The 27,331-nt window shown below is 39.4% G+C and overlaps 1 protein-coding gene across 4 annotated transcripts in view; it reads right to left on the bottom strand.

Annotated features, from left to right (window-relative positions):
- The window catches only part of Myo5a (myosin VA), a 162,228-nt gene that overhangs the window by 38,719 nt on the left and 96,178 nt on the right, over positions 1-27,331 (bottom strand). For all 4 annotated transcript variants that reach the window (XM_021207370.2, XM_029543825.1, XM_029543824.1 and 1 more), the window contains exons 15-27: positions 26,591-26,752; positions 25,658-25,755; positions 22,989-23,075; positions 22,801-22,909; positions 19,783-19,994; positions 18,828-18,984; positions 16,100-16,339; positions 13,665-13,913; positions 11,272-11,365; positions 6,711-6,859; positions 4,834-4,947; positions 1,162-1,305; positions 891-944 (exon numbers count right to left, since the gene is read on the bottom strand). In XM_021207370.2, the coding sequence (XP_021063029.1) occupies positions 891-944; positions 1,162-1,305; positions 4,834-4,947; positions 6,711-6,859; positions 11,272-11,365; positions 13,665-13,913; positions 16,100-16,339; positions 18,828-18,984; positions 19,783-19,994; positions 22,801-22,909; positions 22,989-23,075; positions 25,658-25,755; positions 26,591-26,752 (1,869 nt within the window). The remainder of the gene's footprint in view (positions 1-890; positions 945-1,161; positions 1,306-4,833; positions 4,948-6,710; positions 6,860-11,271; positions 11,366-13,664; positions 13,914-16,099; positions 16,340-18,827; positions 18,985-19,782; positions 19,995-22,800; positions 22,910-22,988; positions 23,076-25,657; positions 25,756-26,590; positions 26,753-27,331) is intronic.

Below are 27,331 nucleotides of genomic sequence, written 5' to 3'. Positions count from 1 at the left end.
TTTCCAATGACTGGTCGTCTGAGTGGCCCCCTGAAGTATTCAGCAGTGCCTCTACTCACTGGTAATCAATTTTGCATTGCTCATACAAGAGACAGAAAACAAAAAAATGTCTTTACTTGGATGCTGAAGATCTGATGCAATGTATCCCAAACTTTAACATGTATTACAGTCATTTGGAGTTCCTGTTAAAACACACATTTCTAAACCTCAACTATAGGATTGTCACTTGATGTCTGGTGGTGTTAGGCCTATAATTTTTGCACTTCCAACAAGGGACTAGGTGATACTAATTTTGCTAATAGAGGACCAACTTTGAAAACCACTAATGCTTAACTCATTTCATTTATCTATGTTTACATGAGACAGGGGATGTTTTAGAGAGCAGATTGCTACCCTCTGCCTTTAGTCTGCCCGTCACCCTCAATTAGGTTTTTATGGTGCCGGATGGGAGCATTTGCACCAAGCAGTTGGATAAGAATTCATAATCTTTACTACTGTGGCTTGAATGGCTGCTACCTCCTATTCTTCAGGGTGAAGTTCTACTTAGATGAAAATGAATTTGTAAAAGCAAACTACAAAGCTAGGACTAGTGCTTGAGTAAGATTTAAGCTAGAACCTTCAGCTAAGAATGTTCTCTGAGCCAGGTGGTGGTGGTGGCGCATGCCTTTAATCCCAGCACTTGGGAGGCAGAGGAAGGTGGATTTCTGAGTTCGAGGCCAGCCTGGTCTACAGAGTGTGTTCCAGGACAGCTGGGGCTATACAGAGAAATCCTGTCTCGAACCCTCTCCCCGCCCCCCACAAAAAAGAATGTTCTCTGAGAAAAGACAAATTCTGAGTAGTTCTCTTGTCAAAACAAAGTATTCAAAGTCTTGGGGTGAACTTTTCAATACCTTGAGGGACTCATATTCCAGTTCAGCACCTCTAATTTGCGGTCTTTCTTCTTCCTGGGGAGAAAAATAAAGTAAAAACTTTGTATTTTAATTTTCAAATTTTTACTATTAGAATATTTAGCTGCCTTACAAAATGCAGTGGCATGTCAAAGCATTCACAGCTTTAACCAAGTGCCGCATAGCTAAGGAACTCAGAGAACACAGAAGGACACAGGGACAACCTGGTCTCCCTGGGCTGCCCTTAGTCCTGGGACAGGCCACTGCTGTTCACCTTTGCCTTGCTGCGGAACACCTGTTCTTCCTTGCGGTCCAGCTCATCCTGCATCAGCTGCTTCTCCTGTTCCAGCTCTGTGACACGCTTCTGGAGCTTAAGGAATAGTGACATATCCAGAGGCACCTTCTTCTCAATTGGCTCCTAAAACCCAGAAATCATAACAATGAAGTAAAGCCAGAAGACTCACAAGCCAAAGAGAAAATACTTCAATAGTAAGAGAGTCAAACACAGAAGAAATGTAAACATCCAAAGAACAAAACCAAGCTACGTTTGTCCTAGCTATTGATTGGAGAAGTGCAAGTTGAACAACAGTGAGGGACTACGTCTCTCTTATCTGACTGGCAGATAGCCCTGAGGTGGCATTTCAAAGTTAATAATGTTCCATGTTAGCAATTGTGTCATATAAAGGAGCCTGTGGAAATCTAGGTGCATTTATTAAAATTTAGATGTGTATTCACACCTACCCTAGGAATCTGTTTAAGAATTAAGACTATAGGGCCAGAGAGCTGACTCAGTAACCCAAAGTGCTTCCTGTAATTGTTTTCTAATTATCTATCTAACTGGATAGTCAGGTGGACCACCAGCTATTTAGTCATTGTCTTCCTGAGGGGCAGTGAGATGGTATCTAATTTCTGGTACTAAAATACACATCCAAGAACATAAATATCTCAACAGCTGGCAGTCTGGTTGGCCGGGGCAACTTTTATTTCCACCAATAATGATACGGATTCATGGGACAACAGTCACTGCTTTAACTCAAAAAAAAAAAAAAAATTTCCATCTCCATTGATTGCCCAAAAGTGTCATTTCAATGCCGTTTTAAATTTTATTCTTTGACTTTTCATAAAGTTAAAAGGTACATGAATTGAGGTCACAGGAAAACTTGTAGGAGTTGGTTCTCTCCTTCCAGCATAGGTGGTAGGGCTCGAACTTAGGTCATTAAGCCTGCACACTAAGCACTTTCCCTCTGAGCCACCGGGCTGGCCCACAGAAAGCAGCTGCAAATACCAGCATTTTAGATATATATTCATATTCAAGAAGATGGACTCCAGAAAATCAAATCCAATAGCCCCATTAAAAAAATGGGGCACAGAGCTAAACAAGGAATTCTCAACTGAGGAATATCAAATGGCTGAGAAGCACCTGAAAAAATGTTCAACATCCTTAATCATCAGGGAAATGCAAATCAAAACAACCCTGAGATTCCACCTTACACCAGTCAGAATGGCTAAGATCAAAAATTCATGTGACAGCAGATGCTGGCAAGGTTGTGGAGAAAGAGGAACATTCCTCCATTGTTGGTGGGATTGCAAGCTTGTACAATCACTTTGGAAATCAGTCTGGAGGTTCCTCAGAAAATTGGACATAGTACTACCAGAGGATCCAGCAATACCTCTCCTGGGCATATATCCAGTAGATGTTCCAACTGGTAATAAGAACACATGCTCCACTATGTTCATAGCAGCCTTATTTATAATAGCCAGAAGCTGGAAAGAACCCAGATGTCCCTCAACAGAGGAATGGATACAGAAAATGTGGTACATTTACACAATGGAGTACTACTCAGCTATTATCATCCTGAGTGAGGTAACCCAATCACAAAAGAACTCACATGATATGCACTTACTGATAAGTGGATATTAGTCCAGAAACTTAGAATACCCAAGATACAATTTGCAAAACATATGAAACTTAAGAAGAAGGAAGACTAAAGTGTGGATACTTTGTCCCTTCTTAGAATTGGGAACAAAATACCCATGGAAGGAGTTACAGAGACAAAGTTTGGAGCTGAGATGAAAGGATGGACCATCCAGAGACTGCCCCACCTGGGGATCCATCCCATAATCAGCCACCAAACGCAGACACTATTGCATACGCCGGTAAGATTTTGCTGAAATAGCTGTCTCTTGTGAGGCTATGCCAGTGCCTGACAAACACAGAAGTGGATGCTCACAGTCAGCTATTGGATGGAACACAGGGTCCCCAATGGAGGAGCTAGAGAAAGTATCCAAGGAGCTGAAGGGGTCTGCAACCCTATAGGTGGAACAACAATATGTACTAATCAGTACCCCCTGAGCTCGTGTTTCTAGCTGCATATGTAGCAGAGGATGGCCTAATCGGCCATCATTGGGAAGAGAGGCCCCTTGGTCTTGCAAACTTTATATGCCCCAGTACAGGGGAAAGCCAGGGCTAAGAAGTGGGAGTGGGTGGGTAGGGGAGCAGGGTGTGGGGAGGGTATAGGGGACTTTCGGGATAGCGTTTGAAATGTAAATGAAGAAAATACCTAATAAAAAATTGGAAAAATAATTAAAAAGTCCATTTAAATATCTTGATATCTCTTCATTTATTAGTAATGCATATGTCCCTGTAACTTTAACTTTCAAAAAACTGTAATAGAATCTTCCATTCTATAAATGAACATAGTACTTCTACTCATGATACTTAAAATGTTATTAACTGGAAATCATTACTTTGGATTTTGAATGGGCAATTAAAAAGGAATCTTATTAAAATAGAATGGGGTAATTTCTCAGTTATCAGTTAATGCTATATACAGAATCCACTGATTGCTAGGCTGTGAACAAAATTCTACAGAAAGGAATATGAGAATAGGAAAAGGGTAGGGCACATAAGACAATATTTTCCAAATACAAAACAACTTGAGATGTAATGAATGGTAATCACGTCAGAGTGCCCAGATGATGCCCTTAGCACACTGGCATGTCTTACAGCAAGTAGAGAAGTCATTCGACTTCTCTGGACCACAGGAGAAAGAAGGAGTATTAGATATGGATAAGAGGAGTTGTGGAATCTTTCTTTCCTTCTCTTTTAAGGAAGGACTTTGTCATCCAAGCATTTACTGAGTGAGTGAAACTTTGAAATGGACCTTAAAAATAATACCAATCGGGCTGGAAAGATGACTCAGTGGTTAAGAGCACTGACTGTTCTTTCAGAGGTACTGAGTTCAATTCCCAGCAACCACATAGTGGCTCACAACCATCTATAATGGGGATCCGATGCCTTCTTCTGGTGTGTCTGAAGATAGAGACAGTGTACTCACATATATGAGATAAATAAATAAATCTTTTAAAAAATAACTGAAGATAATCATTAAGATTATGGAATTTGTTAATAAAATTACCACCGCTGGTTTGGTAAGGATGTCTAAATTCTCCTGCTATAGCTGAGGAAGTCATGGCGGCCCTTTCCCTAGGATTGATGCAAAGGAAGCTCATAAATAAGGCAGGACTCCAATAGTTGATTGAAGCAAGGACAAGCAATGGCTCCAAACCAACACAGAGTGGTCCTATAGATGTTGCAAGGGCTCCGGGAAAATTGTAGCCAGCAGCTGAGTTATCTGCAGAAACTGCTCAGGGATACAGCCATGATGGGGACAGTAAAAAACTACTGCTATGAAATGTACATTAAAATTATAATGTGGGACTGGGAATATTGCTCAGTGGCAGAGCACATGCTTGCCACATATAAGATGCTTGGTTCAATTCAAACACCAAAACAAACAAATAAAAATTAGTACACGTATTGGCAAAAACATGTGCAATAAGTACATATGGATACAACTAATTAAGAATACATAAACTAATTTTTGGAAATGCTGCCTGTCAATAGAAGCATGAACATCCTACTTTTAGTGAGAGATAAACGTACCTCTGTTCTTGGTGCAATGTCTTCAGTTTCTGCAAACTCAGAGCTGAAGGTGTATTCAGACTCATTACTGCTGTGGGTAGAGTCTGTTCTCTTGTGTCCTGGCTTAGGCACATTCTGTAAGGTAAACAACCCAAGTTCAACTCATAGAGCATAACAGAACTACACACAGTGAAAATAATATCCACAGTGTCTTCACTGTAATCTCCACTCAGTGATTTGCACTGGTGGCTAAATGCTGTAGGGTTCCATCTTGTCTTGACCAAATTCTTATAAGGGTTGAGCTTCCCAGTGAGAAAGTTGTACCAGCAAAGCAGGAGCTGTAGATGTAGCTCACCTGTGACTATCAGCAGTCCCCAGGTCTCTGTAGAACAGGTTAGCTTTGAATTTTCTATGTAGCAGAAGATGACTAAATTTCTGATCTTCCTGCCTTACACCTCCTGAGTATTGGGATTATAGGCATGGACCTATACTGAGGATGGAATATAGGTCTTTAGATCCATTGGGATTATAGGCATACCTTACACTGAGGATGGAATATAGGTCTTTAGATCCATGTTAAGCAAGGGCTCTACCAACAGGGCTTCTTCAAGCCTCTCTTTAGGTTTTTAAAGTTTTGAGTTATTCAGTTACTTTGTATAAGTAATAGTTTTAGTAGCATGATAAAATAAAAATTGCCAGAAAGTTCATAAAATATGCTGAACAACAACAGACATAACCATTCATTACATGGTAACTGAACATAAGTGGTTAAAAGTAAGTAAAGTTATACAGGTGACTATAATTTCTGTCACTTTACACATGACAATCTGTAGAGTAAGAAGAAGGAATGAGACAGTACAAGGCAGGTAAGCTAGATGCTCTCAAAATTCACCATGAATCCTGCTGATACTTTCAGGGCACATAATTACTGTATTAATCAGTGTTCAGAAAACTCAGGGAATGAAAAAGTTAAGCAGGACATTCCACGACAGCCTACTGGGCCCAATGCAGAGAAGACTCAAAGAATCATTGCTTTTCTAGTGGTACTTTGAGTAGTTTTCTAAGTAACCAGTGGCCATCATAGTACCCAGTAAAATCCAAAGCTTAGTCCTAACTGTAATGGAAACACAGATCAACTGTAAATGTGGTACAGTTTTCCAGTAAGTAGAGTAAACAAAAATATACCAAAGAATGGAACTGTGGGGAATCAAAACATTGTGGGAGAGGAACAGAATGCTAGGGAAAGCTGAAGGGGACAGAATGTGAAGGAGGAGAGGTTTGAGTGGGGCCTAAACAGCCTGGGGATCAGCCAAAGTTCTTCAGGTTTATCATAGATCATAATGGTCCTCTCCTACTGTAAACTAGGACAGACTAGTAAGGTGCAGAACAGTCATTCAATGTGGGATTTAAATGTGCTTTTGACTTCCTTTACATCAGGCTTTCTCATTTGTGAAGCCTTGCAAACACTAGTTTATTATGTTTTAAAAATCTCTGTCAATGAAATCCTTCTATTAACAAAATTTGAAGTAAATATTCTATCCTACAGGTACCAACTCATTTCACTTTTTATAAGATCTATTTTAGGGCATTCTGGCCACTTGCTTTACTAGGTTACCTTTAAGGAAAAGAAGAGCCAGAGAAATTGGCTTCCTGCTAACAAGACGAGTAGAACAGTTCTGTGTGTGGAAAGTGCACTGGCAAGGACAGAAGAGCCTCGGGATAGCTATCACAAATTACTCTAAACAGGGACTAAATTTTCTCTCTATGGGAATTTAACTTGGAAATTACAAGCTCCAGTAAAGAAAACAGCTATACAATAAAAATGTAATATAAAGCTAGTTACACAGCAAGACTCTTTTAAAAAGAAAAAAAAGCAAAACAAGGAGTGTTGGACTCACCAGCATCAGGGTCATCTCTTCCTTGAGGTCATCATAGCGCTCCTCCAGGCGACTGAACTCATTCAGAAGGTTCTGATACCTCAGCCTCTCATCATTCAGGTCAAGCTCCAGTTGTTTTGTCTCTTCTACTAACTTCCTCTCCATAGTTTCTGAAATGCACAAGAGGATATTGAGGACCAGGGCCTGGTAAAATGGAGACAGGTGACATGTCAGGCCACAAAAGTGGCTAAAGAAAGCCTTGGAAGGAGTCCAAAGAGACAGATGAGGGAGCTTGGCCTCCCCCCAGCAACACAAGCAGCTCAGAAGTTAAAGCAAAAGCCCCTGAGCTGCATGCCTGGCCACAGGTGAGAGTAAGAAATCAATAAAAAAGCTGTTCCTTGTGCCAGAGAGGATGGCAATTCCATTCTTAAGTATCATCTAGATTACATCTTTTATTCAACCTAGGATGAAGTATTGCCCAGGAATCTGTTTAATATTATAATAAAATTTATAGAACAAAACAGAACAAACACAATCTTCCCTCAAAACTGGAAAGGGACATGAGTACAAAAGTGACTCCATAGAATTCAAGAATGTAAACAGCTGCACTGACCTCCAGTTTCTTAGTGGAATTGACTTTTAAGCCTGTGAGAGAATTCTGGGAATGCAGGAGAGAAGGAAGCATGACCCCAAATTAAATCACTGTGACAACCTCATCTATGGAGTTCTTCATGGACGATAGCTTTGCTCGCAGTACTCCATGTACTGATTAAACACATTCCTGTTTGTTTGTTTTCACAGACAGTCTTGCTATGTGGCCCTGCCTAACCTGGCACTAGAGCTATGCAGTCCATCCTGCTTCAGCTTCCTCGGTGCTGGGATTATGGGTGTGCACCACTACACGGAGATTACAAGAAAGTCTGGATAAATTTCCATTACGTACCTTTCTAGTAAGCAATAATAAAACCAAACAAAGCAGTTAGTATTCTCTTAGTTTATTCATATAACTAAAGCAGTGGCACACATATTTTTTATTCCAATATCGTTGTTTTAGGCTATTCATAAAATCCAATAAAATATTGTATATGTAGGTGTGTGTATGTCACAGTATACATGTTGGAGCAAGAGGACAACTTATGGGAATCAATTTTCTTCATCCAACATGTGTCTCAAAGATTGAATTTAAAGTCCTTAGGTCTGGTGATGAGCCATCTTATTAACTATGATATTCATAAATCATTTTGACCAAATAATGATTCAAAAAGCCGTTCTTTAGGAGAATGGTATCTTAAGGAGCTTGACCTTCCTGCTCTATAGTTTCTGTCTGTGTGTCAGTCCCACGGTTCTGTCATATACTCTTCTAGCACCCTGAACTCCTGTCATCATTACACTCCATGTCTAACTTGAATGCTAAGGCGCTGCCACCTCTCATGTGCTGCTCAAGGAATCCTAAGTTTTCTAATTACCCACCTCACTGCCCTTTATGCCGGGAGCTTGCTTTTGGCTGGACATAGTCTGGAGTTCAGAGATTAGCCACTAAGTGCAGGTAATAAGAAGTAAAGAATCTATGTGTGTGGGCTCGGCAATCAAGAGTACTGGCTCTCTTCCAAAGGACCTAGGTTTAATTCCAGCACCCACATGGTGGCTTACAATCTGTAACTTCAGTTCTAGGGGATCCAGCACCCTCTTCTGACCTCTACAGACACTAGGCATACACAACGGTACATAGGTGTAAATGCAGACAAAACATCAATATACAGAAGTGTAGAGAGAATCTCTTATAAACATTACCTGTCAATAAAAAGCCAATGTCCAATGAACTGAGGCAGGAAATAGAAGGTGGGACATTGGCAGGAAGAGAGAGAATTCTGGGAAATAGAAAGTGATAAAAGAGATGTGAAGGGAGCTGTGAGAGACAGGTAGATGAACCCAGGGAGACGCTGAGAGAGAGAAGCGAGCCAGGACTGAAGAGAGGTAACTAACCACACGGTAGCTAATTAACCACATGGTAGACAAAGAAATGTTTGAGCGTGTTACATAAGTTATGAGCTAGTTAGAGAATGAGCTGAGGCTTATGGCACAAGCAGTTAATAATAACTTCGTCTCAGAGTCATCATCATTCTGAGATCCAGAGCTGGAAAAGGAAAACTTGGAATTTTAAAATTATTTTTACACATAAACTTAAATTTAAAAAATACTTTGAAAAAGAAGCTATATGTTATTACCTAGTAACTCAACCAGTTGCTTTTGCAATATCAGGTATCCTATCACTATGCTCTTTGTCGTCTTACATCTCATGGGCTGCAAACCCTACCTGCTTCCATTGCTCTATCATTTAACTCTCTTCCAGCTCCGTGAGGCACGGATGCAAGAGCCTTGTCACTACCACTTCCCCGATGCTTCTCACAGTGCCTTCCTAGCGGAGGGATTCCATAATTTGTAAATTAATGAATGAGAAAAATTTCCCAAGATACTATATATATTGTCCTTTATTCCCACCAGTTTATAGAAGCTAGTTCAAGTCAACAAAATTTTCTAGACAAACCCATTCTTACTTCATCCCTAAAGTCAATTTTAAAAAAACACTATATATTTTCCAAGAACTATTTTCATCATTCTGGATCCTTCCCTGACAGGCTACATCCGAGAAGCCTTCTTTCCATACTTTAGTGACTATTTTCTTTTGTCCCTTTTAACATTTCCTCCTGGCTTCTTGTCTTCACTTTGTTTTTTAGTTATGTATTAATTTCAGGATTTCCTCTCTATCACCTTTAGTTGTAGGGAAAGTACAGAAAGCTCTTATCACCACGGTCTTAAGGGAAACCGTTGGCTCATTCCTGACCACCTCTCTAACTCTTACTCTGGATTACTTTCAGAATGCCTCCATCTGCCACTGTGATAAAGCACTGAGTAAAGGGTTTTCTTTACCTTACAGGTTACAGTCCATTTTTGAGGCAAATCAGGGCAGGAGCTCAAGGAGGAACTTAGAAGTAGAAACTGAAGCAGAAACCATTTGCTTACTGGCTTGCTTATAGGCTCATATTCAGTTAGCTTTATTTACACAGCTCACATCCACCTGCCTAGGGATGCTAACACCCACAGTGGGCTGGGCCCTCCTACAGGAGTTATCAATTAAGAGTGCGCTCCACCCCTGATATTGCGGCCTATTGTGAGGCTATGCCAGTGCCGGGCAAACACTGAAGTGGATGCTCACAGCCAGCTATTGGATGGAACACAGGGTCCCCAATGGAGGAGCTAGAGAAAGTACCCAAGGAACTGAAGGGGGCTGCTACCCTGTAGGTGGAACAACAATATGAACTAACCAGTACCCCCTGAGCTTGTGTCTCTAGCTGCATATGTAGCAGAAGATGGCCTAATCGGCCATCACTGGGAATAGAGGCCCCTTGGTCTTGCAAACTTTATATGACCCAGCACAAGGGAAGGCCTGGGCCAAATAGTGGGAGTGGGTGGGTAGGGGAGCAGGGGCGGGTGGGGGGTATAGGGAACTTTCGGGATAGCATTTGAAATGTAAATAAAGAAAATAATAATAATAAAAAATTAATATGTTAATGTAAAAAAAAAGAGTGTGCTCCACAAGAGGTATGTGCACAGGCCAATCTGAGGGGTTACTTTTATTTGTGAGCATTTTAATCAACCCCATAATCAAAGAATAAATGTACATATTTACTTAGTCCTTTATTTTAAAAATTAGTTTTCATTTTTAGTTTAGTATCAAAGAGAGTTGAACTTAGTAGAATGACACTAATTGTTTTAGTAAGATATAAATAAGTGAGGCCCAGGACAGTGTATGTTCTCACTCATTAAAGATGCTTTAATCTGATAGAAGAGAATAAGGAAAAAATCGTCACCAGGGACTGGGAAAGCCAGAGCAGGGAGTTGGGGGTGGGTGGTGGGTGGGAAGGAATTGGAGAGAAGTTAGATAAAATATACAAAATACAGTTGAGTACAAGAGTGAGAAGGATCCTCACAAGTAGAAATGACAGATTTTGAGGCAATGAAAATATTATTTTGATTTGATCATTACACATACTACATACATACCAAATTATTGTATGTTCTTACAAATATTTACAGTCATGTCAGTTTGAAAATATACAAAGATCCAGGTATAGAGGCACATTTAGAAGGGTGAGGCAGGAAGGCTTCAAGGTCAAAGTCAGTCTGGACTAAAGAAACAAATGCACAGATGTATGTTTGTGTGTGCATATGTAAAAGAACACACTAGCTCAAGAATTCTTATTAAATCAACAGAATCCTATAAATTAAAAACATACATATAAAGCAAAATTCTAAAAAGCTACATATGATATTACTGAATGTAATTTCATATTGACACACGAAGACCAGAGATCAAGTTTGTAAGTTCACTAATTTTATACAATGTTTGTATATAATTTTTTACAATGTTTGTAACTCTTGCTTGTGAATGTACAGATGATAGACAAAACTTTTAAAACTTACTTCAGCTATAAGCATTACTGTAACTGATAACATAATGTCAAACTTACAAAACTTAGGCCTGACGTTTGTTGTATACTAGGCTGAGAGCACACAACCTTACCTGTCATCTCCTTAGCCTGCTCCACAATCAGGTGATTGAGGGTCTCCTTTTCCTGCTTCAGCAAAGTGTTTTCTTCCTTCAAGTTCGACACCAGCTATGAAATGAAACACCAAGCTGAGACAGCTGCAGCAGACTGAGATGTCCCACACGACAGTCACTGACTGCCTCATGACCTCAACTAATTACTTATGTCTTCTCACCGGTCACACTTGTCTCAAATTAACTCTCTCCAGAGAAACTTCATAAAAACCTCCTCCAATAGAGGCCTTTTCTCTGGGCTGTTGCAAGATTCTGCATTTTCTTCTTATGTCCTTATGAATGCCTTATTTTTTGTCTTCTCCAGCAGACTAGACATTTCTTGGAGGACCAGGACAGTGATAATGTTTGTTTGACTTGGTACTGTGAACAGTTAGCATCTGGCTAGCATCTAGTAAACATCTGTTCTCAAAGTCATATTCTATTTTGATTTGTATTGTTCTAACAGAACACTCTGACCAAAGGCAACTTGTGGAGAAAAGGGTTTATTTCATCTTACATGTCACAATCCATTATTAAGGGAAGCCAAGGCAGGATTTTGAAGAAGTCATGGAGTTAAGCTTACTTCTATGCTCACATTCAGTTATCTTTCTTATATAGTCTATAACCACATGCCTAGGGATGTTACCAATCACAGTGGCCTGGACCCTCCAATTGTCAACTAGCTATTGAGAAAACACCTCACAGACATGCTCAAGGACACTGTGATAAAGGCATTTCTTTGAGACTCCCTCTTTTCAGTATGACAAGTTGACAACTTAGATTAGCCATCAAACACCTTTTCACTGTACCACCAGAACACAGCAACTCAAATGAGAAGATTAAAGAGATTAGGGATATGAGTCTTTCAAAATAATGTTTATGTGTATGTATGGGTGCATGCTTCATATGTGGGTGTATCCACAGCCAGGAAAGAGTGGAACCCCCTAGAACTGGAATTACAGATGTGTAGTCTGGGAACTAAACTCTTGTCCTTGAAAGGGCAAGAGACATACTTAACAGCTGAGGCATGTCTCCAAGCCCATGAATTCTTTTAAAAATATAGTCATTGTTATTTTGAGAATTCTACAATGAATTTTTAACAAACCCACACTGCTACTCCTCTTGGATCCCATGCTTAACAACCCTCTTTCAACTTAACATTCTTTCTGTTTTGTAAGTATGGGTATGGGGCCAAGTCACTGTACCGCGGGCAACCTATCAGGGGCCTCATCCAGAAGAAAATTAATTCTCCCTCTTCCAACAGGCATCAATTGCCAATAGCCAAGAGTCTTGTGAGCTACTCTGTCACCTGTTCCGGAATGTTGACTGCCAATCTTGTGTAGGTAGCTGCTGGGTTTTCATGTGTTCAGTAGTAATGTGATGTCCTAAAGACACTGTTTCTAGGTAGTTCTCCCTGGCCTGTGGCTCTTGTAATCCTTCCACTGAGGGCTTTCTGATACTTCCATTTTTATATTTAAGAGATACTTTTCCAAGTGATATCTTCTAAGAATTTTCTAAGAATGGATCCTTTTTTAAAATTGATGTTTAAATAAGTACTGAATTTAGAACAATATTGATGTACTTAGTTCCATATAACTCTATGCTTAAGAAATGAAGGAAACTGGGGTGAGACATAGTGGTGCATGCCTTTAATCCCAGCACCTGAGAGGCAGAGACAGTCAGGTCTCTATGAGTTTGAGACTGGCTTGGTCTATACAGTAAACCAAGGGCATCTAGGGCTACATAGTAAGACCTTGTCTCAAAAGAATTAAGTTAGAAGGTATATGATATATATGTATATGGAAGAAGTGTGTCACTGAGTAGGCAGGCTTTGAGGCTCCTAGTGCTCAAGTTCTACAGAAGAGATACAGAAGAGAGACCCTCCTGCTGACTGTCTTCTAGAAGCCGTCTCTTCCTGGCTGCCTCTGGATCAGGATGTAGAACTTCTGGCTCTTCTAGCACCATGTCTGCTTGGATGCTTCCATGTTTCCCACCACTACGATAATGGACTAAATCTTTGAAACTAGAAGTCAGCCCCAGTTAAATGTTTTCTTTTATAAGAGCTACCTCGATCATGGTGTCTCTTCACAGCAATAAAATCCTAAGACACGGACTAAGACAATACACAGATACTAATTTCACTGTTGATTGCTTTGTTTCTGGTCTTACTAGAGTTAAATGTTCTACCCAAGACTACTGCTTACTTGTTGACCATGGGCCAGAGGTATTTGGAAAACACTGGTACAAACAATAAGCCCAATAAAATTTGCAATATGTCTTTGATTAAAACGAATATAGACTCACTTGGACTAGGTCAGAATTACAGCATTTACTTTGTTGCAAGGGCCAATGGGGATAAGAATATTGTTTCCTACCTGCTCAGTTTCTTGTTTGTATTTATCTGCTCGTTCTTCAATAGACTTTTTCTCTGATCGAGTTTGTTCCAGGTCTTTTCGGAGTTTTGCAATTTCTTCCTGCAGACTAAGGACCCGCCCAGTGGCAATCTTAGCTTCCTCTTCGCTTAGCTGAAGACGTTCTACATCATTTCGTAGTTTTTCAGTCTCAGAGTTGTATACTCCTTCCAGATTGGTCAGTTTCTCCATGAGGCATTTGTAGTCTTTATTCTTTAAATACAAACATTAGTAACAATAAGTAAATATTAATAATATGAGTGACCAAATGTATTCAATGAGGAAACCATCAGATGCTGATTAATTAGCCTCTTCTAGGTTTTTCCTTCCGCTTTGTTTTGGAGAGTGGGTCTTATTATTTAGTCCAGCTGTTCCAGAACTTATCATGCAACCTAAAAGTCTCTAACTCATGATCCTCAGATTATAGGTGTGCACCAACAAGTCCACTATGAATTCTTTTTTCAAGACAAGGTCTCACTATATAACCCTAGCTGGCCTGGAACTCACTATGTAGACCAGGCTGGCCTCAAACTCATAAAGATCCACCTGCCTCTGCCTGAGGTGGTTAGATCAAGATTATGCCATGGTATTCCAGCTATAAATTCTTATGACATCATCACAGCATCGAGATGGCCAAATCTGCTGTACTAAATGATCATGCTATAACCTTGCATGTAAAAACAACATTGAGCTGGGTGTGGTGGCACACTCCTTTAATCCTAGCACTTGGGAGGCAGAGGCAGGTGGATCTTTGTGAGTTCAGGCCAGCCTGGTCTAAATCAAGAGACCCTGTCTTGAAACAAACAAATAAACAAACAAACAAAACAAATGATCAAACAACAACAAAACAACCACATTGAACATCAGAACCAGAACAAAATGACAACACATTTCCTTAGTGTAAGTAGGTAAGGATATGGGCATTAGTTCCTAACCTGCTTGGTACTTTCCAAAATCTAACCAATGGCTTCTTCATTATACAAATAAAGAACAGCACTGAGCAATTAATTCTATTTTATAGAATATACAACAAAGATTTGGTTTTCTCATAATCACAGTTTCGCAGTAAATTCTTAAGTTCCTAACTATTTTGTAAAGGTTTATTTATTTATGTACTTTATGTATGTGGGTGTTTTGTCTATATGTATATCTGCACACCAGAAAAGAGCATCAGATCCCATTGGAGTACAGTTTTAGATGATTGTGAACCACCTAGGGGGTGTTGAAAGCTGAAATCGGAGGACTCTGAAATGTTCTTAATCACTAAGCCATCCCTCCAGTCCCAGAATTTCCTAATTTTTAATCCAGAAGTAAGGTGGAGGGGCTAGAGAGATGGTTCACTGATTAAGGGCACTGGCTGCTCTTACAGAAAATTTGCTTCAATTCTCAGTACCTACATGGTGGCTTACAGCCATCTGTAACTCCATTTTTAGGGAATCTGACCTTTTTTTTGGCTCCCACAGGCACCAGGCACACACATGGTGCACAGATACACACACAGGCAAAATACCAACACACAGAAAATGAAAATAAATAAATAATAGTTAATTAAAAGATAAGGAAATACATTTTGAAAATGTATTTACATTAGAGTAATATTAAAACCATGCACTAAAGCTTGATAAAGGTGTGATAGCATACACCTATAATTTCATCTACTTGATGGGCAGACAGGAAGACTGCAGCTTCAAGGCTAGCCTGTGCAATTCAATAAGAGCCTTGACATAGTCTCACACTGTATCCCAGAGTGACCTTTAATTTGAGGCAGTTCTCTACTCTCAGCCTCCTCTATACCTAGAACACAGGCTTAAGTCACTACATTTATCTCAAGGCCTGAGATTTTAGCTCAGTGATAGCTTCTACCTACTACAGATCAGAACTTGAGGCTAATACAAAAATAAGACCATGTTCTAGACAGAAGATGTATAAGGATGATAAAGCAGACTATAAGTAGATTAGTTCCTCATATTTCTCACTGCATTCAGAGAATTCACAAATCCTATTTCATTGTGGCCCTTCTCCCCTTGCTCTCCTTATCTCTCACGTACACATTCTTAGTACACATTCTTATATAGCATTTGCATGTGCCAAAATACTGTTTAGTAACTACTGCTAAGCAATAGAATTTCCTCTCTGAAAACAGACTGTGGGCTTCTCAGACACATGGACATCTTCTTGCTTCTCTTGCCACTGCCATGTCAAACAACTGTTGGAGAATGTGCACATACAGATAAATGGTGAAGGAGGTCTGCGAAGTATAAATAACAATGTGGCTCATGATCAGACAGGTGTGGAGTATGCTGTGTTAAAAAAAAGATCCTGTCTGTTCCTAAGACTCATGTACGTAACTAAGAACAAGCCTAGATGTGCTCTAGCTTCGGGGCTCTTTAAAAATGCACCTGTTCATCCACTTTGCGCTGCAGCTGCATAATCTTGTTCTCCATGCCAATATGGAGCTTCTTGTAGCGTTCCACAGAGCGAGCCTCAATTTTGAGTTTCTTCAGCTCACGCTTGGCCATCATCCGCCGGAAGCAGCACTGAAGGTAGATGATGGCTTTCATGGTCCTCTTATAACGTGTTCGAGCCAGCCAGCCACGGACACGTTTCTGAATGATGACTGCTTTGTGTTCACAGAGTATCTGCAGAAAAAGGGAGATAACCTGAGACGCTACACTAGACTCAAAGTTCAAGTCTATGTGTGTCAAACTGAGAATCCATACTTAGGAAGAAAAATTAAATCAACAGTGTTCTTACATGTATTATACATCACAGAAATATAAAGGCACACGTGTGTGTATATATATCAATATATTTCCTTTCCAAATTTCAAATAAACTTTCAATATCCACTTTTCTAATTACATTTTATTGCATGCGTGCATACAAAAACAAAATTGGAAGCAGTCTAAATAAAAATTACCAGATTGCAAAAAGGAAAAAGTTCTATGAGGAGCACACACACAAAAAGTCCATCAGTATCCTTCTTGGTATATGATTTCTGCTGATAGGCGGTCTTATAAAACTAAGAACCAGGTACTTTATGAACTATGTATTATTAAAATAAAGAGATTGTCCCACTATACTGAATTGCTGAGTGTTAGGTCATGGGGTAGTCAGTAAACTGGCTGAGAGGCTGACCACTGATATAGTGGAAGGTAATTCATGACTTTTTGACCCCCCTCTTGAACACAGAAGGTGACTTGTTTGTTTGCTTGTTTGTTTGTTTGAGATAGGGTCTCTCTAGGTAGCCCTGGTTGGCCTGGAACTCACTATGTAGACCAGGCTGGGCTCGAACCCACAGAGGTCCAACTTCCTCTGTCTACTGAGTGTTGAGATTAAAGGTGAGTGTCACCTCCTCAGCCTAAAGCTGATGTACCTGTCTGCCACATTTGAGGTGTATCATTCTAGTAGGATTTCCTATTGCTGTTGTTTCTAATGCAGTAGGAGTCTGTTATAGATGCCAAGGTAGAAGAATAGAAAGCTTAAAAGAGAAAGCTAAAAGCATGAAAATATGAAATAAAGTCATGATAGTCTCTTCAATATGTATGTGTATATGTATATATTCACACACACACACACACACACACACACACACACACACATATGAACTTAGAAGAAATGACTGCCTCATGAAATAAATTTCTTGTCATTAAGCAGAGACATGTGAACAATTTTTAAGGAAGAGTTTGAGAGTTTGACCCATATAATGGAAAGAATCAAGTCCTGAAAGTTGTCCTCTGATATCCACACTTATACAATGGCATGTATGTATGTGCCCCTTCTACACACACACACACACACACACACACACACACACACACTTAAAAAGATTCATCGGTGATCTATGATCTATCGAGTAATATTAATTATTCTAAAATACAAAGGACACTTTTAATACAGACAGCTTAGTAGATATCTGCATGGTTATTATACATGCAGTCTTGAATTCAATCCCAGTGCCACATGCAAAAAAGATTTATTGGGCTTGGAAGATGGTTTAGTGGATAAGAATTGCTTGCTATACAAACAGGAGAACCTAAGTGTGAATCCCCAGAACCCACATAAAAACCTGAGCATAGACTCTTGTCTCCATAACCCCAGAACTGAGAGGTGGTGACAAGTTGATCTTGGGAGTTTGCTGGCTGGCCAGCCTGGCCAAGACAGTGAGCCTCAGGTTCAGTGAGAGTCTGTCTCAAGGTAATAAGGAAGACAACTGGTCCTGCTCTGGTCTCTACATATGTATGCACAACTTGCATACACACGCGTGCACACATACTGAATCAAAAACACACCACATTCTAGTCAATATAATTTTAACTATACAAACATTATAGCTATTTCCTCTTCACCATGATAAATTCTTCTAAGCTCTTCTCCTTAGGTTGATCTTCTGTCATATATTTAACCTATCTGTATAGCTTACATCTCTGTATCTGTCTCAATAATAGGCCCCAATGGCATAATGTACTAATCCCTAGAACCTGTAGTTGTTATTTTATTTGGAAAAAGGGACTTCATAACTAGGTTAAAGATCTTGAGATGGGGATATTATCCTGAATTATGAAGGTGGGATCTAAATACCACCATAATTTTTAAAAAATATCTTTAAAAATAATTATTTTGTGGGAGAACATATGTGTGAGCTGATTGTCTCCTTCCATGATGTGGGCCCTAGGGTCTAACCAGCCCCATGATTACTTTTGTAAGAGACAGATGATATAAAATGGAGCAGAGATAGGAGCAATGTGACCACAGGTAGAGAATTGCAGGCCACCCCTGGGAGGAATATCGAATGCATTCTGTCTTGGGCTTTTGGAGAATGTGGTACTGCTGAAGGCTGAGAAAATAAGTACTGTTGTTTTTAGCAATCAAGTTTGTGATTTTTCATTTTACATTCACTTATTCAATTTTACAAGTTGTACAGACAAATGGAAATGGGAAGTATATTTTATTTTGTATTGTCTTGTTAACAAGTATATCTAATTACTTAATATTAGCATACAATTCAATTGTTGGTCATTTGTACATGACTTCTTTGCCCACAGCAGTCTGGATGGTACTTTGTACAGATGGAGACTATGATTAATATTAATGGAATGCATGAAGAACCTTGGAAACAGTGTCTTACCTTGCGATACCTGTTTCTTGCCAAGTAGCCTCTCAAGTAAGACTGAATAACAATCGTGGCAGCTCGTCTAATCTTGTACCTCCTGCGGACCACATACATGCGCCAGTACTTTTGAATGGTGGTTGCTGCCTTGGTTCTGCGCAGAAACTTAGCATAGCTGCCCAAAGACAAGAGGGGTGCACTGTCAGCCATCAAGACTGCAAAGCATCAATGTCAGTGTCTTAGGTATCCTGAGCAGAACCTCACTGTTTGTATTCTAATATTCACCACAAATAAGCATTGCACTCACTTATGTGTTCAGAAATCTGTAGCTTCTGATGTATTTTCTCACTGGGGTTTCCCTAATTTTGAAAAGCAGTATGTCCCATATTGCCACATTTTACAAAAAAGAAAAGAAGTTCATAAAGCTTTACTCTTTCTAGGACAGGATCACTGCTCCATGCTATGCTCCCTTCACACAGCAAACTGATGCACACTGTAATTCCATACTTACTTTACAAGTTATCTCAGATCACTGTTCAAACATTATTTCCTGAATCTGAGCTGGTTTTGGTGCTATGTTCTTTACCATTAATTCACTTCTGCCTGTACCTCTAAATTAAAACTGTCTGTCTATATATCTCAGTATTTCATATTAAAATGAATTTCTCTGCTAAACTTTTCTCAGTAGAGTCAAGATTATCTGTCTCATATCTGTGGTTATTTTAATTTACATACAATTTCTTCAAGTTCTCTGTTAAAGCAAAAGATGTACAAATTCTAAGGACCTAAGTTGGTAGCAATTCAGATCTTTATTCCTGCAACTCTATGTAAGGTTTCATTCCTTTAAATTGCCTTGTGAGTTAATTTGCTAAGCTTTGAAACTAATAATGAGTTAGCCACTATCTTCTCATTCAGACCTGTCCTAGAATGGACCATGAGCTCACGAGGCCCATGAGGCCATAAGGAGACCTACCATCGAGCCTGATAGCCCCGCACATATCGCTGCACTGTGATGGCTGCCCTCTGCATACACAGGTATCTCTTCCTTAGTAGCCACCCACGAATGGTCTTCTGGATCCGGATGCAGGCAGCCCGCAGTTTGTCAGCCCTCAATTTTTCTAGATAGGCCACTTGACCAGCACGGAAAAAGATCTTTGTCTTACCAAACTGGTATTTATCCTTGTCCTATTTTAGGGGGAAAACATAAGGAGAAATAATGACTGTATAAAAGAAATTAAAGATGGAAAAATATAGAAGTAGAATCAGTAAAAAGATGAATCTATCATCTAAAACCTGAGCTACATACATTTCAACGAACTAATGGAGCCAGATTGTTGATCCTTTATAAGTTGTGTAAACAGAAAGGATTTCAGAGAAAATGGTAGCCTAAGAGTTATTTTCCAGAATTATTCTACCTGGAATTATTATCTGAGGCCCAAAAATGGTTGTGGATTCTACGCAGCTACTATTTGCTTGTTTGGATTTTAAACACCTCAAGGAAATGAAGATGCTGACACTCCCTCTGACTGACCCGCTGTTAGATTACACCAGGCTGTACACTCCATGAGCAGCTGAAGAAACAAAAACACCAGGATGAAGAATAAGGCAGGAAGAAAACCACACAAAATAAAAAGTTAAAAACAAAACAAAAACAAACCAATAACCAATTCTTCCAAACCCCTGTGTTCATATAAAGGCGCTTCTACGTAGTTATCAGTTTACCTCAACAGTATCTAAAAATAGATACAACCTCATAAATGTGTTTAAAATCTTCTACAACTTGTAGAAGACTTACAAGATATTAGAAGATTGTATCAGGTTTCTTTCATAAAAAACACAATTCTGTATATTGCACTGATGTTTGTAAGCAGAGCTGTAGGGTAAATGGAGATATGTATGTCACTGGGGTGATTTACCTCAGGTGCAAATATGCAAATTATTGCCTATATTCATATCAAAGAAGAATGGAATTTACATATATTAATCACTACTATGTCGGAAATTCTAAGCAAAAAATAGAGAAAATCAGTCTTTGCAGTAAGTACATATCCCTTTAAACATGAAGCTAAAAATGAGAAACTATAACATATATTTGAAAAATCTAAAATGACTTAATAACATTTACACAGGAAGCCTAGCTAGGTCCTTTTCCACTGAGGCTCTCAGCTACTGCCTCCGCCTCCACTGGGCCCAGGCATGGAGTGGTCTGGGTGAGGAGGCAGCTGCATGGCTGTCTCAGTGTCTGCTTCATATTCCCACCTACACCCAAGTCAGAAAGGAGTGGGGCTAAACTGAAAAAAAAAAAAAAAAAAAAAAAAAAAAAAAAAACAAAACAAAAAAAAAAAACAAAACCCACATTAAATCTTAAAAGTCATTANCCTACACCCAAGTCAGAAAGGAGTGGGGCTAAACTAAAAAAAAAAAAAAAAAAAAAAAAAAAAAAAAAAACCAAACCAAAAACTAAAACAAAACCCACATTAAATCTTAAAAGTCATTACTAAAAAGGAACCCTTATTTCTCTCAAAGGGGAAAAATATTATCAAAAAGAATTACATTTAATTAATAGCTAGTAATTATGAGTAAGTACTTCATTGCGAGGTACAAGAAAAATAATTTTTAATCAACTATTTCATGAATCTCAAATTCATCAAGACTCAGATTAGAGATTTTTCTATATGTACTGTGTAGGCCCAGGGAACTGTTAGAAATGCAAATGATAATGGGATTTAGCTCACTGGTACAATATTTGCCTAGCAAAGCCCTGGATTCTATCTACAGAATTTTTTTTAAAAAAAAAAAGTATAGGGAAGAAGGCTGTTAAGTTATTGGGCCCATCCCAGACCAACAAAATTCACTTTGATGTGACTAGTATCTGTGGGATCCAAAAGATGATGCTGGCTCTCTTGGAACTTGAAGGATGGTTACGATATGCCATCTGGGTGCTGGGAATCAAACCTAGGTCCTCTGCAAAAAGCAGCAAGGGTTTTTAACTGCAGATCTCTCTAGTGCTAAAGATTTATTTCATTATGTGTATGGTCTATATGAATATATGAGTATATGTGGTGCCCACATAAATCAGAAGAAGGCATTGGATCTCCTGGAGCTGGAATTGCAATTGCAAGCCATCCAGTGTGGATGCTGGGAATCGAACTCAAGTCTTCTGCATGCATGAACTCTAAAACATTTCTCCAGCCACATAAGCAAATTCTGTATTTTCTACTTCTTTATAGCTTAGTTCCACTTTTATCCAAACTTACCCATTCTTCAGTGCCTGATTCAAATCTCACACCTCATGAAATTATTCTTCCTTCTCATAATGGGTATGGTTTTGACTTCCTTTGATTTCTCTTCTGCTTCCTCTGCATTGTATTTGGCCATATTTATTTTTTTAAGATGTTCAGTTATACGTATGCATGTGTGTGTCTCTGCAAGGATACTGATGTGAAAGTATAAGTGGCAGAGAAGGCCAGATGTGTTGGCTCCCTGTAGGAGCCAGAGTTACAAGTGGTTGTGGGCCACCATTCATGAGTCCTGGAAAGTGAACTCAAGTCTTCTTGACTCAAGTAGATACTCTTCTACTGAGCCATTTCTCCAGTCCTTACCTAATATGCAATGTAGACATAATCTAAAAGCTCATCTTTAAAATGCATTAATTGTCTTTAAAAATAAAAATAGACTTTCTTCCTTAATTATATTTGGTGTTTTCCATAACTAAGTACTAAAAACATTTTTGTTGATAATGGTCAAACTATCTAAAGAACTGTACCTCAAGTTCAAGTCTAGCCTTTATAATAACTGTCTGGTGTTGGCTACCAGCATCTAATTCCTTCTATCACACTAAACATGGAGAATGTCCTTATGTCAGGTGTTTCCCTACTTAACTATCTGTCAAATAATCCAGGTTATGCTGTTTAACACAGAAGTTTGCAGGGCTTTTCTGTTCAGAATGACAAGACCTTTCCAGAAACAGTTAAGTGAAAACCATCCTCACCAATATCAGTTTCTCTAATACATTCTTGCACGTTTGCTTTCTATCTCCCAGCACATCCTTTTGCTTCATTAGGACCCGGTACCGGCTGAAAAACTCTTGATAAGTCCACCTAGAAAAGAATCCCATATGAGCTTATTATTCAAGAACTGCTCGCAGAAGGCTCAGTTCTATTGGAAGCCTGGGCTCACCGTGAGGGAAACCCTGCTGCGCTGATCCGGATGGTCTCTAGGACACCACATGCTCTTAGCTGCTGCACTGCCCTCTTCTCATCAAATCTGCATGAAGAAACAAAAATTGTTAGGTCACAAAACACCCAGACCATCAAGGGTTAAATTATTTTGTCAAGAGCCAAGTAGCTAAACTAGAAAACAAAACATTTAAAAGCTGGAACAGTGATCAAAATGGAAAACTCCATAAAACAGCAGCAAAAAGTCAGCAGTAGAAATAAAGAGCTGGGGATAGCTCCTCCAGTTGACACACTACAGTCTTAACAGAAAGTCAACTGAATATACTTAAAATACAGAAGACAGGGTTGCCCCTCACTGTGCCCATCCTGTAATGAGTGTGTATTTATAGCTTAGCCTTACTGAAAATGCTCAGATACCATCAGCTGAGCACATGGTCCTCCCCTGGGATAAAGGTCAATGAATATGAAAGGACAAATTAAACACGCCCCATTCAGTTATTTAAAAACAAAACAAAACAAAAAACCTAACAACTTTGTTGCTCTATAAGCTACTTACTGTGCACGTATGAAGCACTGTAGTATTCAAAGCAATGAAAAATATTTATTTTGTATTATTTCACATTTACTTCATCATAAAGATGGTGGTTTGAATGAGGATGACCCCCATCTGCTCATATATTTGAATGCTTGGTCCCCAGATAATGGAAATGCTTAGAAAGGATTAGGAGGATTGAAAATATGTCACTGGGATTTCAAAAGCCCTTGCCATTCCCAGTTAGCTTTCCCTGTTTCTTTCTGCATTTTGCTTGTTCATCAGCGTCAGCTCTCAGCACTGGTGCAGCATCATGCCAACTTGTCTCATGCCATGTTCCTCACTATGATGGTCCTGGACTCTAGTACTCTGTAACCGTGAGCCCCAAATTAGTTTCTTTTATAAATTGCCTTGGTCATGGCATTTTTGTTATGTCAAACAGAAAATAAACTAATACACTAACAAGAAAAAAGGCATGTTAATGTTGAACGACATCAGAGAAGCACCAGAAAGTTCTAGTCAGGTGACTACTCCTGTTGGTAGTAAGCTCTGAGCGTCTATCCAAGCCCATTCCTATAGTGTCTTCTCAGGTCTCAGATTGCTGTAGGAGGCAGGCCTTGCTAATACAACTTCACAGTCAAGAGGCAACTTCTTCCTGCTCCCACTTCCTTCAAGGGAGAGGATCTAGGTGATGATGAGGAATATGGCAGTCTTTCAGAACTAACCTGGAATCTCAGGCAGAATCTGCATAGGAGGACCAGCAAGACCACAGTCACTCATACACTGTAGAGTAGAAGCTGCAGCCTTCAGTATAGATGGGTAGTCTATTTTTTGTCTACTTATTTGTTTATATTTTATTATATATAAATGGATGTTTGCCTGCATGTATATCTACACAATGCTTGAGTAACTGGTGCACAGAGGCCAGAAGAAGGTGGCAAATGATGTGAAACTAGAGTGACAGATGACTGTGAGCTGTCATCAGGGTGTGGGGAAATAAACCAAGTACCATGAAAGAGAAGCCAGTGTTCTTAAGAACTAAGTCATCTATATAGCCTCATGCCTGGTCTTTTAAAAATATATTTAAAAATTCGTATTTGGCACATGGAATGTGTGGTTATTTATAGGGTAAAATGTGGTATTTCATTTCATATGCATAACGATCAAATCATATGCTTGATCTTTGGACCCACAAACCCCTCTAGAACCATGTTATCTTAAGGATGTACAGAAATATTTGGCAAAACATATTTGTTAAAAATTGTTGTTATGGGACATGGTTTGAGAAAGGGCAACTGGGAGGAACTGAAAGGATGAAAGGGATGTAATTGTAATTTAATTGAAGCATATTTTAACTGTTACAACAACCTAAATAATTTATCCATAGTGAATGATTTAAATAGATTGTGGACTATCTATACCATAAGATACTCTGCAGCCATTCAATAAATAATGTAGGTCTTTAAATACTAATCGAGGAACTGTCCACAGTCAATGATGTTAAAAGCAGAAATGAAGTAGCAATTATAGCATGTGGCATTACCTTGTTACTGTCTGTCTGTCTGTCTTTCTTATACACACACACACACACACACACACACACACACACACACACACACACATACAGTAAATGCTAAATAGTCTGGCACCTATGCCAATTCACACTGCTTATATCCCAGCATTAGCTCCTGAAAACCATCCCAACAGCATATATGGATTACTTTTAAACTCAGAGAAATATTTCTATTTTGAAATCGTCTCCAGGGATCCATTTTCACCTCTGACTTAGTATCTGGAGTAGAATGAGATTTTGGTAACCATTCTCTGGCTTCAACAGATAAAGAGTATCAGGTAAGCCTTGGCCAGAGAAGCCTTAGCCCAGTCAGCTCTGCTTTTAACTGATGTCCAAATTAACAAAAGGCCAGAAAGATCTCCAACAGAGATGGAGTCAAAACAGAAAATCAGAACCAAAGATATGCCATTGGCCTCAAATTTTCTAATCCTTAGAAAGCCAACTGCTAATTTGTTTTCATGTTGTCAAAGAGAAACAAAAACTAGAAATTTTGAGAAATAGATTCTCTGTATAAGACATGAAGATCTTCCCCAAAAGTCTTCCTCCTTATTTTACTTTGACTTACGTGAATGGAAACTTGAAATCATTAGGCTTAATACAGCGTACATAGTGAGGAGTAGTGGCATTAAGGGTTTCCATAAGCAGGTGAAGGGAGTTTCGAAACTGCATGAAAAGGGTTAAAAAAATTAGTTTTGTTAGAGATCAAAGACAATTTAAAATTCTCGTTTAACATATTGAAGATGACATAAATTTAAAGTTATCTTCACAGGGGAGTGGTTTATAAACAAGAATTATAGGGGTTTTATTTACATTTGCCTAAACCCACATGTTCATTCTGTTGAATATGCATGCACTCCTTCTCTGTTGCTTCTTGTTGCAAGTTCCATTATATGTGACTTATAATTTTGTTGCTAGGGCCATTTAATTATTAAGGTATGAACCCTTACTACACAATACTAAAAAATCTGCAGATTTCTTAGTACTGCATAAACAATGACCAGAGAACAGGCTGAAGGGACCACCATTAGACAGAAGGCTGTGGATCCACATCAGGCCCTGTTCCTATCTGGCACAAGGCCTCAGGGAATAATGCACTTGGCTGACTAGCGTACCACTCCCTTCCAAAGCCACGCCCATGGTCAGGCACCGAGCTTGTGTGGAATATTTCCCATTCCTCACAGGGAAAATACATCTACGGAAGGAGAGGGTATTTTCTTGTACTGAGGAAGCCGACGGGCGTTCTGTATAAATATAGAAATGAAACAAGAACAAAACAAAGACGCGGTATGTATTAGAGGAACTGAGACACAGTAAAACTTATTTTGGGAAGGGCTGGTGTATGGTTGAGTCTGGGGTGGGTAAAGTCTAAGTGTTTGCAAAGCAGAAACTCTGGCCTGTCTTCATGTGAAGATCCTGTCCTCTAGGCTGAAGAAGGAAGGCCTGAGGCTTTGTGGAAGCTGAGGAGAAGGAGTCTGGCAGTGGCAGCCCCTGAGCTCACCTGATGTCCCACTGTCTTCTTGTGCTCTTTGGCAGTCTGGCCGGGTCGGCCCTTGGTGGGCTTTACAGGAACTCGAGTGAGAGGAGTACGCCCTGAGGAGGTGGCAGAGGTGGGACTGATAGCCTTCTCATCATCTTGAAATAGCTCTGGAAGCATCTTAAACTGAGTCACAAACAGTAAAAGAAAGTTTTACTCTAGCCCCAGGAGTTGAGGCAATATAGCTCTACTCCCAGCATTGAGGAGATAGAGGTAGGAGGATCATGAATTCCAAGCCAGACTTAGCAATAATAGAGTGACTTCAAGACTTCCAATGGAGATGCTCAACCCAAAACCTAACCAAAACAACAAAAACGTTATACCCTAAACACCAACTGGAAGGTAAGCCTTTGTAGAAGACACATTATACATGCGTCTAGTAAGCAATTATTCCTGTATGGTGAAAAAATACTTGGGGTGGAACAAACTTAAAACAACTATATATACTGACTTGGAAATCTAACTAATCCAAAAGAATGTGAATAAAGCATATAACTGGCTTTGAACCATAATTATTTTATGAGAAAATATTAATTGAAAGACTGAGCTTATCACCTCAGTGCTACAAGGGGTTTTACGCAGCAGAAGCAAAGGGCAGCCCAGGTCTCCAGGTCTCTGCAGTAGTAAGAAACGCACGCCTTTAGTCCCAGCACTCGGGAGGCAGAGGCAGGCGGATTTCTGAGTTCGAGGCCAGCCTGGTCTACA

Source organism: Mus pahari, chromosome 10, assembly GCF_900095145.1.
Source record: "Mus pahari chromosome 10, PAHARI_EIJ_v1.1, whole genome shotgun sequence".
Classification (NCBI taxonomy): domain Eukaryota; kingdom Metazoa; phylum Chordata; class Mammalia; order Rodentia; family Muridae; genus Mus; species Mus pahari.
Note: the sequence above shows the minus strand (reverse complement) of the source record. Positions and strands in the feature narration are given on the sequence as shown.